The sequence below is a fragment of the Mauremys reevesii genome, linkage group 14, assembly GCF_016161935.1.
Source record: "Mauremys reevesii isolate NIE-2019 linkage group 14, ASM1616193v1, whole genome shotgun sequence".
NCBI lineage: Eukaryota > Metazoa > Chordata > Testudines > Geoemydidae > Mauremys > Mauremys reevesii.
In genome coordinates, this window is record NC_052636.1 from 16999499 (window position 1) to 17014666 (window position 15168).

A 15168-nucleotide genomic window follows, 5' to 3' on the forward strand; every position below is an offset into this window, starting at 1 on the left:
TGTCCCAGGTCACTGGGTGGGGGCTCGAGCCGGTTTTGCATTGTGTTATTGAAACGGAACCCCTGGATACTGAACCCAGCCCTTGATGCTGCCAACTCAGAGGGGCAGAAGGGCTACATTTATATTAAACACCTACTATACATAATAAAATAAATCTGACAGAAACAAAACCTAGGAAAAGTTTATTCTTTCTGTGTCTTATTTAAAGTTTTACAGTAATCTCTTGCTTCAGAATGCCTGATGGGTCACCCATAGTGTTTGCAGTAGGATTCAGCATGTGGCTTGGCAGCTGACTCTTTACTGATTCATGAACAGCTGGTAGCTCAATATTAATCTGAGATAGATCCTATATGCAGAAGCACAACTCTGTATATATAGGGAGGGGGGGATTATTGACCTTTGTGTATATGTAATAGTTTTTGGTGTTTGTAAGACAAGGTATAATAATGAACTGTGGGAAAGTTCCTGTTTGGTGTGAGAGATGTTACCTATACCTAAATGCACTCCCCTTCCCCACTCCCAGCCCTATGCATGCTGGCTTGGGAATATCACTACTGTAGTGTCAGCTTTTAAGAGAGCTTCACATGCAGAGCCGTCACTAGGGATTTTTGCACACAAGGCAAGGAACAGAGGCAGCATGTCTGGCTCTTCCCTATTGGAGGGAAGGATCCACCAACAAATTTCTGCAAAAGAGCCGTATGTGCCGCCCCTCTCCATTGATCACAACCAGTGGCAATTCGGCAACGGGTCCCCCAGTCCCTCTCAGAGGGAAGGACTTGCTGCCGAATTGCCGCTGAAGGAGAGACTTTCTGAGCCCCTCACTTTCCGTGCCCGAGGCAAGTGCCTCACTCACCTTGCCCTCGTTACGGCAATGTTCACATGCACCACATCTAGTATTACGGTAAGTTAAAACAAGCTACAGTACATTGGGACATTAATGCTCTATTACAGTGTTTGCATTAGCATATTAAAAGCTATAACACTGAACAGACTAGTTAGGGCCAGCTTTAGGAAGTTTGGGGCCCACCCAATTCAAACATTTTCGGGGCCCCAGCAGGGATGACTTAAAAAAAGAAAAAAAAAGGTTAAAGAAAAAGCCTTTCCTTTCTTAGCAACCGGTTCCCTATAAAAAGTTCTGATTTAAGGGATGTGCCAGAGTATGTATTTTTGGTACCAATAGGGTTACCATATGTCCATATTTAAAAATTCCTCCCGGACAGCAGTTTAAGAACCAAAAAGTCTGACATGTCTGGGAAAATGTGGCTGTATGTTAAACCTACCTACAGTTATTTTTTAAAAAGATGGGACTGAACTAGAAATGAGCTCCATTTCACATGTGTGGGTCCCCGCCACTCCCTGGGAGTGTGCTAGGGTGACCACATGTCCCGATTTTATAGAGACAGTCCCAATTTTGGGGTGATTTTCTTATATAGGATCCTAGTAACCTCCACTCCCTCCTTTATTAAAAGGATTTTGCTACATTCGGACTCTGTGCTTGTGAGTGGGGAAGTATTGCCTCCTAGAGGCGCCCGGGGGGGTGGTATGTAATTGTCCCAGGTCACTGGGTGGGGGCTTGAGCCGGTTTTGCATTGTGTTATTGAAACAGAACCCCTGGATACTGAACCCGGCCCTTGATGCTGCCAACTCAGAGGGGCAGAAGGGTTACACCCCATCCGGATTTTTCACACTTGCTGTCTGGTAACCCTAGGGTGTGCACATGTGTGGGTACCAGCTGCTCTCTTCTCCCATCATTGAAGCAGGTGTGCAGGGTTACTGCCCAGGGAATTGCAGGGCACCAGGGGACATGGGGCTGGCTGCAGGCAGGGCAGGGGCTGACTGGAGGTAGGGTCTGGCTGCAGGCTGGGCAAGGGGTGCAGCAATGGCTGGAGACAGGGGTGGGTGGGGTGGGGTGGGCTGGCTGGCTTCAAGCAGGGCCATAGGGGGGTGTGGCAGGGGTTGGCTGGAGATAGGGCAGGGGGTGCGGGTACAGGGGGTACAGACCACCCGGTATGGTAAGTGCTCCCTCCTCCTCCTCCCTCCCCCACCAGGGTAGCAGCAGCTGCCTGGGGCTCCCCTGCTTCCACAGCCCTGGCCATGTACACAGCTGCCGGAGCCCTGGGGAGGTGTCAGGGCTCCAGTGGCTATTTAAAGGGCTGGGATGATAGAAGCAATGGGAGCCACGGACTTTTAAAGTAGCCCACAGATCCCCACAGCCCTACCCCAGGGCTCCAGCAGTGTGGCTGTGGTGGCAATTTAAAGGGCCCCCAGGCCCTTTAAATTGTCCCCTGGAGAAGCCGGCCCACCCCGGTACAGTGCATCAACTCTTGCCAATACACCGAACCGGGGCTTGGGCACGGGACCCTCTTAGGGGCAGGGCCCGATTCAGGGGAATTGGTTGAATTGCCCTAAAGCCGGCCCTGCCAGTATATCCAGGACATTACTAGCACACTTTTCCCCCACCAATACCTAGTAGTTGCACGGTCATCTCCCATAGCTACTTAAGTTGCAGCTTTATTGTTAAAACTAAATTGGGAAGAAAGACGACTGATTCAGAACTTGTTTAATGGTTACTTTCTTGCTAAAGGGTGTAGTGGGGTGTAGACTTGGAGAGATGAAGGTTTCTATGATGTAGGGAAGATCAAGTATTTTATCCAAAACCAGAATACGAATGGTGCTGGTCTTCTTGGTGTCTGACCTTGAACTATTGTCAAAAGTTTGAGGGTGACTCTTCTCCTTCCTCATATTTTGGTTGAGGATTCCATTGATAAAGGGATTGGCCTCAAATACCTGGTTGTAGGACTCTTCCACGGTGTAGTTTTCATCTTGGGTTGCCCGGTCCTAATTATATTAAAGCATGTACTTTAGTCTTTGTAATTATCTGTTATAACTCGGTAGCTTTTTATGAAGGCAGGAGTAAAATAAAAGTAGCTGCAATAGTTTCATACTTAAATAACACTGAAAATGTACATAATTTAAATCAGACTCCTAATCTTAATTTTTGCTTAATAAATAAATCCATAAGAAAACTATGTTGGGAAACTGCTATAGGAAGTGCACTTCTCCTATATAGGTCATAAGGGATCCTATCTGTCTGAAACTGGCTGCTATTTCTTTCTTTGATCTGCAGAATGACTGATGCTTTTCAGACATCAGTTGTGGGTACAGAAGGGTTTCATTGCATCTTCTCTCTTGGCACCAGCTACTGTTCTCCCTTCTTGTTGTATTGATAGTGGGTGGGTGTGTCTCACCTTTCTTTAAAATCACATATGCTAGGGACAGTCTTGTCCTCTTCTCCTCTCCTGATGTCACTGTAGATGCAGGCAGTGCAAAGTGTACTACAGTCATATAGTATCTCAAATGCAAAGCTGCATTTCAATGATCTGAGGTTTGAAGAACAATGTGGAACTAGCTGTTTTACGGGATGTCTCGATTTCATTCCTGTAGTAACATAACTGGTGATAGGAAAGCAGGGAGAGAGAGAGGTGTGTGCTCTGCAAGGCTACTGGCAGAGAAGTTAAAATTTACATACTTCTAAATTTAATCCAGAGACTCTCAGGTTTTTCTGCAGTTTCATACCGAGCTCTGAGCAGTCATACTGCTCTCTTACATACAACGCAACTCCCCCACCTTTTCTGCCCTGCCTGTCCTTCCTGAACAGTTTATATCCATCCATGACAGTACTCCAATCATGTGAGTTATCCCACCAAGTCTCTGTTATTCCAATTACATCATAATTCCCTGACTGTGCCAGGACTTCTAGTTCTCCCTGCTTGTTCCCCAGGCTTCTTGCATTTGTGTATAGGCACTTAAGATAACTCGCTGATTGTCCCGCTTTCTCGGTCTGAGACAGGAGTCCTCCCCTCTTGCAGTCTCCTGCTTGTGCTTCCTCCCGGTATCCCACTTCCCCACTTACCTCGGGGCTTTGGTCTCCTTCCCCCGGTGAACCTAGTTTAAAGCCCTCCTCACTAGGTTAGCCAGCCTGCTTGCAAAGATGCTCTTCCCTCTCTTCGTGAGGTGGAGCCCGTCTCTGCCTAGCAATCCTTCTTCTTGGAAGACCATCCCATTGTCAAAGAATCCAAACCCTTCTCTCCGACACCATCTGGGGAGAATCCCCAGTGCTAGGCCAGGAGGTGCCCCTGTAAAGCATCAGGGGATCCCGCAGGGGGGAGGAGGGGGTGCCAGGCAAAGGGCAGGGCAGATCCTGTTGGAGGGCGGGGTGAGGGGGGATCCTAGGCAGGCAGTGAGGGACTGAGTTCCCAGTGGGGGTCCCTTTGGGGGGGTCTCTGGCTGTTGGGGTCTCTTGGTGGGGGGAACCCTTTGGGATTCCCAACCAGGCAATGAAGGTCTGGTGGGGGTTCTCTGGCCGGTGGGGCTCTGAGGGGTATCTGAGGTCCCTGGCCAGGGACTCTGGGGGCTGGGTCCCAGGGAATATCTGAGGGGGGGGGAGTGGCTGGGTCTCTGCAGGCTGCTCCTGATCTCGCTTCTTCTCCCTGATTAGCTTATGCCAGAATCCTGGCTCCAAGCACTGCCCGACACTCCCCGGTCAGGCCCAGTCACCGTGATAACTTTCTAGCCACTTATCAGACACTGTGAGGTGAAATCACAGATTTTTGCTCTTCTCCCCTCTTGAAAACTGCAGGAACTTCCAGTTCCATTGTCCTAGATTGTCCAGTCCTTGTCCTGCATCTGGGGGATGAGGGAGGTGGGAGGGGGGTCAGCACTGCCGCACAATGGTCCCTTCCACAGCATTCTGGACTCATTCTTTCTGAACTCTGGTTTCATTGAGACCATTGTTAATCCAGAGTCACTGTATGGAAAGACAAGGAGTGACTCCGGATGGACAGTGGGGCAAATGAGATCAGCAATTCTCCCTGTGAGGAGGGGCTCTCATTAGCTGCTCTCCCCAGAGAGCTAAAGGAGGGAAGCTGCTCAAACGCTCTGTCCCTCTCTGCTCAGGATACTGGGGTTCAGCTTCCTGGGTCAGACGCTGCAGCCTCCATTGTGATCTGGGAGACCAGGCTTAGCAGCTGCTGCTCCCCCAGCGGGGTTCTGTGCTGGGATGTGACCTTAATTAAAGCTGCTTCTCTGCCCGGCCCAGGGGATGACTTTCTCCAACTGGTCCTAGCCCCCTAGGGCAGCCCTGGGCCCTGTTAATACTAAATTCTGAGCCAGAGTCTCCAGGTAACTGACAGACCTCAGGGAAAGTGCTGGGGTCTGGCAAGAAAGTGTCTCTGCACAAACAGCCCCTCCTCATTTCTCCTCCCAGTAGCAATTGCCAGGAGAAAATCCAGCCCTGGGAGAGCAAAGCCCCCAGGAATGGGACTGTCCCAGCCAGAGGGGCAGGGAGAGAGGACAGGGGAAGGAGAGACTGAAAGGGGCAGTGGGAGAAATGACACATGTATTGCTGCATCCCTGGGCAGAACCACTTTCCAGTGAACAAAACAAGGATCAGACAGAGGAAAAGCCAGTTCCTGACTCCATATTCCCTCTGCTGGGGTGTGGCTGCCGTGGGGTCAGTGTCCGAGGGAATCCCCCACAGTGACTCCTTTGGTTCTGCTCTTTTCTAGCCTTGTGTTCATAGACTTTGTTATGGGGTGAGGGGAGGGAGAAGGGAGATTAAAAATGTCTCTGTGGGCTTAGCCTGGCAGCAGGGGCCAGGTCTACATTGTAATAAACAGATTGAGCATTTCCCAGCATGGCAGAATCTAGGGTGTCTGTCTGCAGGGAAAGGGTCTGGGGGAATTCTGATGTGAAGTTAACTAAAACCGGTTCTGAAATACCCACAACTGCTCTTCTCCCCCAGACAGGCTGCAGAATGGCGTCCATGTTTTCCTCCAGCTCATCCCAGCCTGGTGTGGGACAGGGAAGAGAAATGGCTGCAGTGGAGCCAACTCAGGTAGAGATTATCGAGGGCTTGCTGGTGGGTTCCTGCTGGAGGAGAGGGGCAGGAAATACACCGGAGATGGGGAGATTTGCACAGTCTGGTTTGGAGGTTGGAGCGGGGCAGGAAATTCACAGCGTGGGGAAAGGAGGAGGCCAGGGTGTGGCAAACCTGCTGGGAGTTATTTAATAAGTGCCCTAGATTCTAGGAACAGACCCAGGAGGTTGGGAGGTGGAAATGCCCTAATTTGTGAAGAGAGAAAATAGCCCACCTACATGGAGCTAGTCAAACTGACCAGACTCCCAGTGCTGGAGCCTGAGCTCACTAACCAGCGGCTGCTGTGAGATATGAAGGGGGCACCCATGAGTCAGGCTTATTGGAGCTGCCTCTCCCTTCATATCCGGCTCCTCACAATGGGGAGGGTTTTGGGCTTCCTACCAGGGAGCTCTCCCTGGACCCTGCTAGGGGCTCCATCTCCTGTATCAGTCGGTGGCTAGTAGGTGTGTGATGGATCTGCTGGGAGAGACAAGGGGCTCTCTTCGTCCCCTCACCCTGGTATTTGCTGGATACGCTGAGCAGGGTGGGGGTGGGACTTTGTTGACTGCGATCCACCCAGAGCTTCCATTTGATTGGCTCCTCTCTGCCACAAATAGTGGGGCTGTGAGTGGGGAAAGAGATTCTGAGTGTTGGACTCTTGCTCTTTCAGGGGCTGGTGACCTTCGAGGAGTTGGCTGTGCATTTCACCAGGGAAGAGTGGGCTCTGCTGGACCCCACTCAGAGAGTCCTCTACTGGGATGTCATGCATGAGAACTATGAGACTGTGACCTCGCTGGGTAAGGGTTCCTGTCCCCTCGGTTCTTGGAAGGGGAAATGAAAAGATAAAGTTCACGCCAGCCCCACAATGCCACCTCTACTCTGTCCTGTTTCTGCATCACCCCAATATGCCAGTGACACACACACACTGCCACAAACCCTCCCAAGCTGCAGAACACTTTGGGAACAGAGCACAGGAGCCGTATCGCACAGTGTCAAATAGCTCCTGTTTGCTCAAGTGAAACTGGGGGTTAGGTCTGGCATAACTGTTCCATACCCCTAATCATTTTTGTTGCCCTTTTCTGAACTTTTTCCAATTCCAATATATCTTTTTTTGAGATGGGGCGACAACATCTGCATGCAGTATTCAAGATGTGGGTGTATCATTTGCTGTTTTTACAAATATGATATATGATATTTTCTGTCGTATTTATCCCTTTCTTAATTATTTCCAACATTGTTCGCTTTTTTTCACTGCTGCTGCACATTGAGTGGATGTTTTCAGAGAACTATCCACAGTGATTCCAAGATCCATCTCTCGAGTGGAAGCAGCTAATTTAGACCCCATCATTCTGTATGTATAGTTGGGATTATGTTTTCCAATGGGATGCACTATGTGCTATCCTGTCATCCAGTACTGCTGAGATCCTGCATTCAGTGATATCCCTGCCCTTCCTGTTCCCTTTCTCCACTGAACCCCACCAGCCCATGCTTCCTGTTCCCAGCTTCCCCAGGACACTTTCTCTGTCTCTGAACCTCTCGGTGCATCCTTGAATGCTGGCTGAGGGTATCCATACAGGGGATCTCCAGCAGCAGAACACTGAATCTCACCCAGGATTACAGATGACACAACTCCTCACTGCTCTGGATTGCACCCCAGCATGTGAAAATGGCCTAGGTTGGTAGTGACATTTCTTGAGACATGCAGAGTCTTGCTCCCATATCACCAGGTGTGATAACGATAACAGGAAAGGCCGAATATGGGAAACTGATTGTTCAGCTTGCTTTTGACCTGCATCATATTTTGCAATATATTTCAAATAAGGAAATTAACGTGCAACGTATATGTCATTGTTTGGGGTTTTAAGCTTTAAAAGGCTTGTGTGATTTTTAGCTCAGGGGGACAGTATTCCAATAGCTGTTGCCCCCTGCGCACTTTTAACCAAGAAAAGAGCCTCAGGCTGAGTTGATTCAAAATCAGTCGTGTGGTCGTTTTCCACAACAGCTTCAAGAGGTCCCTGTGATGGAATGTAAATGTCTTCACACCTTCCCCCTGCAGGAGACTGGCTGTTTGACCAGCTGTTTGCCTTGCTGTCTCTGAGGAACTGCTCTGTGGGTGTTCCCCAGAATTGTAACTTTTTCAGTAATATCATACAGTAAAATCTCATAACTTTACATACAGTGTTACTACACATTTTAACAGGAGGATAATATTCAGTAGATTATGCGTTTTCAAATGATACCTCACAAGCCATACTGTGTACAAAATTGATCATAATTTTCTAGAAGAGTGAACATAGGGGTGTAGACTGACACAGTGTCTGAGTGTGTGTTCCCAGCAGATATGTGGGTATTTCAATCCCTCATAAGCACAGTGTTCGGCATCTTCAAGGACCTGGGGAACTAGTCCTGGAAATTCACTGGTTTACCAAGTGTGACACTGGATGGAATTGTGAGACACTTTGGTATTAATAATAAAATAATATTATAATCTGATAAAATTGCAATGAATCGTGCTAGATATGCCATGCCAGGTGTCAGTGAAAATGTTATGATTTTCCACGTATGATAATTTTGTTTCTATGTTTGTATCACCTTTGTATTGTGTGTTATAGATATGTAGGGTATATCTGTATTTCCAGACTTGTGCAGTGTTTCTGGTTGACACCCCCAGACATATTAGCATCAACACTGCCTAGCCTGTTTGATGGCCCATTGAGGGTCATCAGCCGTACAATGAGCCCATGGAAAGGACCAAGGGGATACACCTATTGAGTCAGCAAGACATGCCGGGGTATGCCTGTGTAATGAGAACTCCAAGGCTTTTCCATGTCACGTGCTGTGAAGCTTGTGTTTGGGACACAGGAAGTACAAGCCACACGGCAAAAGGAATGTAAAGGGCAGCTGCATCATCTCCATTTTGTCTTCAATCCCCCTTCCTACCTCTGGAGCACCTTCTCTACAAACTGAACCCTGGAACAAAGGACTGAATGACCCATCCAATCTGTGGATGTGTTCCAGACAGACTTTCAAGCCAGCAACTCACCAATACTGCTAAGAACCTGATATATCCATTTTGGAATGTATCTGACTGCTTTCCCATTTAACTTCTTTCTGTCTTTCTTTCCTTTAAACCTTTAGTTTAGATGCTAAAGGATTGGCTGGAAGGATGGAATTTTGGGTAATATCCAAACCTATACTGACCTGGTGATGTGGCTGACCCTTTGGGGTCAGAAGAACACTTTGTTTATGTGAGCAGAGTTTTTAAATAACCTCTCACTGTACTGGACCTCGCTGCTGATTAGGAGTCAGAGAACTGGGATGCAATAAAGGGGGCTGCGTGATTTCTTTTTTCAGCTTCTCGATAACCCGTGTTTGTGACTGGTCGGTGAGTTTAACTTCAGTGTTAACCACCATTTTTGGGAGCATCTGCTCTCTCTTTTTCAGCCTGCCCTAACTTTGGCATTTTCAGTGAGAACTGCCCCTGCCGCACCAGGTCACACTAAGCACTGAAGTTAAAGTAATAGAATGTTTTTTTATGCCCAAGTCTTATGAAATCAACTGAACTCCTTTGTTTTCTTTCATCTGAGCAGGGTTTCTAGTTTTCCAGCGTGATGTGATCTCCCAGCTGGAACAAGGGGAAGAGCCATGCGTCCCAGACCTCCAAGGTTCAGAGGAAAGAGAGATCCTGAGATCTCCCTGCACAGGTGAGGAAACATTAAACCACCCAGAATCTGTAAGTGCCTGAAGGAAACATCTGGGATGCCTAACAAAGCCCTTGGGAGGTCTCTCAGTTCATTATTGTCCCTAGTAGGGGTCATATCCTCAGGGTAAATATAGATCTTCTTTGAGTGCTTGCTCATATCCATTCCAGTAAGTGTGCGCGCTTGTCGGAAGATTTTTACCCTAGCAACACTCGGTGGGTCAGCACCGCTATAGCACTGGATATATACCCCTCCCGACCCATCCGCCCCTCAGTTCCTTCTTACCACCCGTGACGGTCGTTGGAACAGTGGAGAGTGGCTTTGCTGACCTCCATATCCCTAGCTTCTTGTAGTTATTTACTCTTTATCATGTATATAGTTCAAGTTCTTGTAGTTATAGTTAATTTTAGTACGTATTTTAATAGTTAGTGTATATAGTTAAGCGGGAGATTTGGGGAGTAGCCCCCTTTCCTCTGACCCGGTGTGGGCTCATGCCCAAGGCACCGGGATTTAATCCCTGCTCGGTGTGCCAGAAGCCGATGCCGGTGGGGGATCCTCATGACTGCTGCCTAAAATGCTTAGGAGAATCCCACCTGACAGACAAGTGCCGAATTTGCAAGTTGTTCAAGCCAAGAACGAAGAAGGAGCGGGACTTCCGACTAAAGCAGCTCCTTATGGAATCGGCCCTTAGTCCTGCGGTGCCGGCACCGTCCATCCAACCTGTGTCGGTGAGGAGCGCACCTTCGGCACCGGATCGCTCCAGTACCAAAAAGGACTCCCGGCACCAGCATCTGCCGGCACCGGCTCCCCGGCACTGCTCCCTTTCCCCGACTGGGAAATGACGTACTGCTCCGACCCCATCCTCGCAGAAGGAGCACACATCAAAGTCCATCTGTCGGACCCCGGTAACTGCTGCGGCACCGCCAACACCGACAACGCAGTTGGCAGCTCCTCCTAGCGCGGCACCATCAATTCCGGTACTGCATTGAGTCTGGTGCCACATAGCTCCCCGGCTCATGCTATGGTCGAGCTCACTCTCCCTTGTACGCCGGAGACCTTCTCAATGGCAAGAGAGCTCATCGCGCTGACGGAGTCGATGCAGCCTCAACCCCCGGCACCAGCGGTGCGGGTTATCCAATCCATTGGCAAGCTGGCCCCGATAAGGCCTCCTTCCGTCGGTCCACCGGAGAGACGTCTTTCCAGGTCGCGGTCTCGGAGACATTCCCGCTCCTGCCGTTCCCAATTCCAGCACCGCTCGCAGTCCCGGCACCGCTCTCCATCGCAGTACCGGTCGTACTCGCGGAGACTTTCAAGATCTCTGTCACCGGACAGATACTCCTGATACCGATCCGGCTCTCGGTACCGATCTTAGTACCGTGCGTCCCGCAGTCACTCCCGGCACAGGGACTCAAGATCCCGGTCGACCTCCCGGCACCGGCACGGTAGAAGGTCCCGGTCTCGTTCATGGCACTGACAAGACCGGTACCGCTCACCGGTACCGCCCCGGGACTGAACGTCAGGAACAGCAGTACCCTAACAGGGTCTCTCGGCCCCGCCGTGGCCTTCGAGACACATGTCAATGTCGTCCCAGGCTGGGAGTGCTTCTTACCACCAGGACTGAGCATCTGATATTCCGTGCCACCATCCAGAGGCACAAAGCCAGGAGCAAGGTCCTCATCAATGGGCCTTTTGGACTCCGTGGGCATATCACGAGGCCCAAGGTGCCCCACTTGTGGCTCAGCGCTCCGGCCCCTCAGAGCACAGGGTTCCTGAAGCGACTGTAAGCCATCCTCCTCCCACGGGCACGGACGAAGATCCACTTCAATCTGCAGACCCGGAGATTCCACCTGATGCAGATGGTGCTCCGCCGGTCCATGACCCACCTCAGGACCCGTTGGTACCGGGCCTCTCCTCCCCCTCCTCTCCTGATGAGGCAGTGGCAGGAACATCCTCCTCTGGTCCTCCGCCTATTGATCTCAGGGCCCATCAAGACCTCTTGCGGAGAGTAGCACAAAACATGAATTTGCCAGTGGAGGAGGTTGCTGAAATAGAGGACCCTGTTGTAGACATATTATCTGCGGATGCGCCCCTTCGAGTGGCTCTCCCGTTCATCCGCACTATTCAAGCCAATGCAGACACAATTTGGCAATCCCCAGCTTCTATTACACCTACAGCTAGGGGAGTAGAGAGAAAATATATGGTCCCCGCAAAGGGGTACGAATATCTCTACACCCACCCACCTCCCTGCCCCCTGGTTGTCCAATCCGTGAACGAACGGGAGCGTCATGGCCAGCAAGCACCGGCTCCTAAGGCGAAGGAGGCTAGGCACATGGACCTCCTAGGCCGTAAGGTCTACTCGGCTGGAAGCCTCCAACTTAGGGTGGCAAACCAGCAGGCCCTCCTAAGTCGTTATAATTTTAATACGTGGGTGTCTGTGGGGAAGTTTGCACAACTCCTTCCCCAGGAGTCCCACGCAGAGTTTACGGCCCTACTAGAGGAGGGTAAAAAAGTGGCGAGAACTTCCCTCCAGGCCTCTCTGGATGCAGCGGACTCAGCAGCCAGAACGCTTGCATCCGGGGTAACGATGAGACGCATCTCCTGGCTACAAGCTTCAGGCCTTCCCCCAGAATTGCAGCAGACAATTCAGGATTTACCTTTTGAGGGCCAGGGCCTTTTCTCGGATCTGCGCAGAGCCTCAAGGACAATCGAGTCATAATGCGCTCGTTGGGTATGCACACGCCGGTGACCCAACATAGGTCCTTCTGGCCCCAACCATACCGCCCTTATAACCAGCCTAGACCGCGACAGAATACGACCAGACGGCGCGGCAGGGGCAATCGGTGGAGACAGTCTGGCCTTCAGGGAAACCAAAGTCAAGCGCCCCCTAAACCACCTACGGGGCCAAAACAAAACTTTTGATGGGATGTTTGAGGACGGCCCACCAGTTTCCCTGCCGGATCCTTCTCCCTCCTTCTTCAACCGCCTCTCCCATTTCCTCCCTGCATGGTCCCAGCTCACCTCCGACCGTTGGGTCCTTTGCACGGTGGAAACAGGATACCACCTCCAATTTGTTTCTCCACCCCCATCCCACCCTCCCCACCCGTCCGTCTTCAGGGACCCCTCTCACGAGCAATTCCTCTTACAAGAGGTTCAGGCGCTCCTAACGCTGGGAGCCATAGAAGAGGTGCCAGAGGACATGAGGGGCAAGGGGTTCTGTTCCTGCTACTTTTTAATCCCCAAGGCAAAGGGTGGTCTACGACCGATCCTCGACCTGCGAGAACTCAACAAATTCATGATAAAGCTCAAGTTCCGCATGGTATCCCTGGGAACCATCATCCCATCCCTGGATCCGGGAGACTGGTATGCCACTCTCGATATGAAGGACGTGTATTTCCATATCGCCATTTACCCGCCGCACAGACGGTTTCTCCGTTTTGTGGTCAACCAACAGCACTTCCGGTTCACGGTGCTTCCCTTCGGTCTTTCTACGGCCCCGAGAGTCTTCACCAAATGTATGGCCGTTGTAGCTGCCTCCCTCCGCCGTCATCGAATACACGTCTACCCGTACCTCGACGATTGGCTCATTCGAGGGACTTCCCAGGCGCAAGTATCGCAGCACCTGTGTGTTGTCAAAGACCTCTTTGGGAGGCTCGGCCTCATGATCAATGTAGAAAAGTCTACCCTGACTCCAACGCAGAGAATAGACTTTACTGGAGCAGTTCTGGACTCCAATCTGGCCAGGGCCTGCCTTCCTCTGCCACGTTTTCAGTCAATGTCTTCGATCATTCGAAGTTTTCAATCCTTCCCGACAACGTCGGTGCGCACCTGCCTCGGTCTATTAGGTCACATGGCGTCCTGCACCTTTGTGACCAAGTACGTGAGACTGCGACTTCGGTGCTTCCAAACCTGGCTTGCTTCTCTATACGGTCCACACAGAGACAATATAGATTCGGTGATCACTATCCCCAGGACGGTTCTCGACTCCCTCACTTGGTGGCTGGACCCCACTGTAGTTTGCGCAGGGATGCCGTTCCACCCTCCTCAACCCTCGGTGGCACTAACCACAGACCCATCATCTCTGGGTTGGGGTGCCCACCTCGGGAACCTTCACACTCAAGGCCTCTGGTTGCCCCAGGAGCTGACCCTGCATATCAATGTCAGGGAGCTGAGGACAGTCCGTCTAGCATGCCAGGTGTTTCGGGTCCATCTCCAAGGCCACTGTGTATCTGTGTTCACAGACAACACGACGACCATGTATTACATAAACAAGCAGGGCGCGGCGTGCTACTCCCTACTTTGCCAAGAAGCCACTCACCTGTGGAACTTTTGCATAGCCCACTCAATCGATTTGGTAGCGTCTTTTCTCCCAGGAGTCCAGAACACTCTGGCAGATCGCCTCAGCAGATCCTTCCTGTCTCACGAATGGTCGATCCGTCCTGACATCATCCATTCCGTTTTCCGGAGGTGGGGCTTTACCCGCATAGACCTCTTTGCCTCCCGAGAGAACAGGAAATGCCAGGTGTTCTGCTCCTACCAAGGATGCTCCCTGGGCTCCCTCTCAGACGCATTCCTCCTCCCGTGGACAAGGCACTTATTTTATGCCTTTCCGCCGTTTCCCCTTGTTCACAGAGTCCTTCTCAAGCTCCGCAGGGACAGAGCCAACCTGATCCTCATTGCTCCAGCATGGCCGAGGCAGCACTGGTACACCCTGGTTGTTCGACCAGAGGAAGGCAGTGGCGGATCCGATTCCCCTGCCACTGTGGCCGGACCTCATAACACAGGACTTCGGCAGGCTTCACCACCCAGACCTGCAGTCCCTTCATCTCACTGCATGGCTCCTGCGTGGTGGAACCAATCCGAGCTCTGCTGCTCTGCTTCGGTACAACAGGTCCTCTTGGGAAGTAGGAAGCCTTCCACTAGGACGACTTATCTCGCCAAGTCGAAGCGTTTCTCGCACTGGTGCGATCAGAGTAACTTGGTCCCAGGACAGGTTTCCATCCCTACTATCCTGGATTACCTCTGGTCCCTCAAAGAGCAGGGCCTGGCGGTCTCTTCTATAAAGGTTAATCTGGCAGCTATTTCCGCCTTCCACCCAGGTGAAAGTGACTGTTCAATTTTCTCTCACCCCATGGTTTCCAGGTTCCTTAAGGGACTGGAACGGTTGTACCCCCAAGTCCATCACCCAGCCCCCGCCTGTGATCTAAACCTGGTGTTGACCAAGCTTATGGGGGCCCCCTTCAAGCCTATGGCCACATGTTCCCTGCTGTACCTTTCCTGGAAGAAAGGTCGCTATCACCTCGGCGCTATCACCTCAGCGAGGTGAGTCTCGGAGCTTCGTGCCTTGACGGCTGATCCCCCTTATACGTCTTCCATAAGGACAAGGTACACCTGCGGCCACACCCCTCTTTCCTCCCTAAGGTGGTGTCTGCTTTTCATGTCAATCAAGACATTTTCCTCCCAGTTTTTTCCCCAAAGCCGCACTCATCGCGCAGGGAATAACAACTACATACTTTGGATGTCCGTAGGGCTCTCGCCTTTTATATAGAGAGA

General features: G+C 51.0%; 1 protein-coding gene across 1 annotated transcript in view; it reads left to right on the forward strand.

The window, feature by feature from the left end:
• Positions 1-10576, forward strand: part of LOC120381547 (zinc finger protein 239-like) — a 77896-nt gene extending 67320 nt beyond the window's left edge. The window contains exon 4 of the mRNA XM_039499723.1: positions 10310-10576. Coding sequence (XP_039355657.1) covers positions 10310-10576 — 267 coding nt within the window. The remainder of the gene's footprint in view (positions 1-10309) is intronic.
• The last annotated feature ends 4592 nt before the right edge of the window (positions 10577-15168 follow it).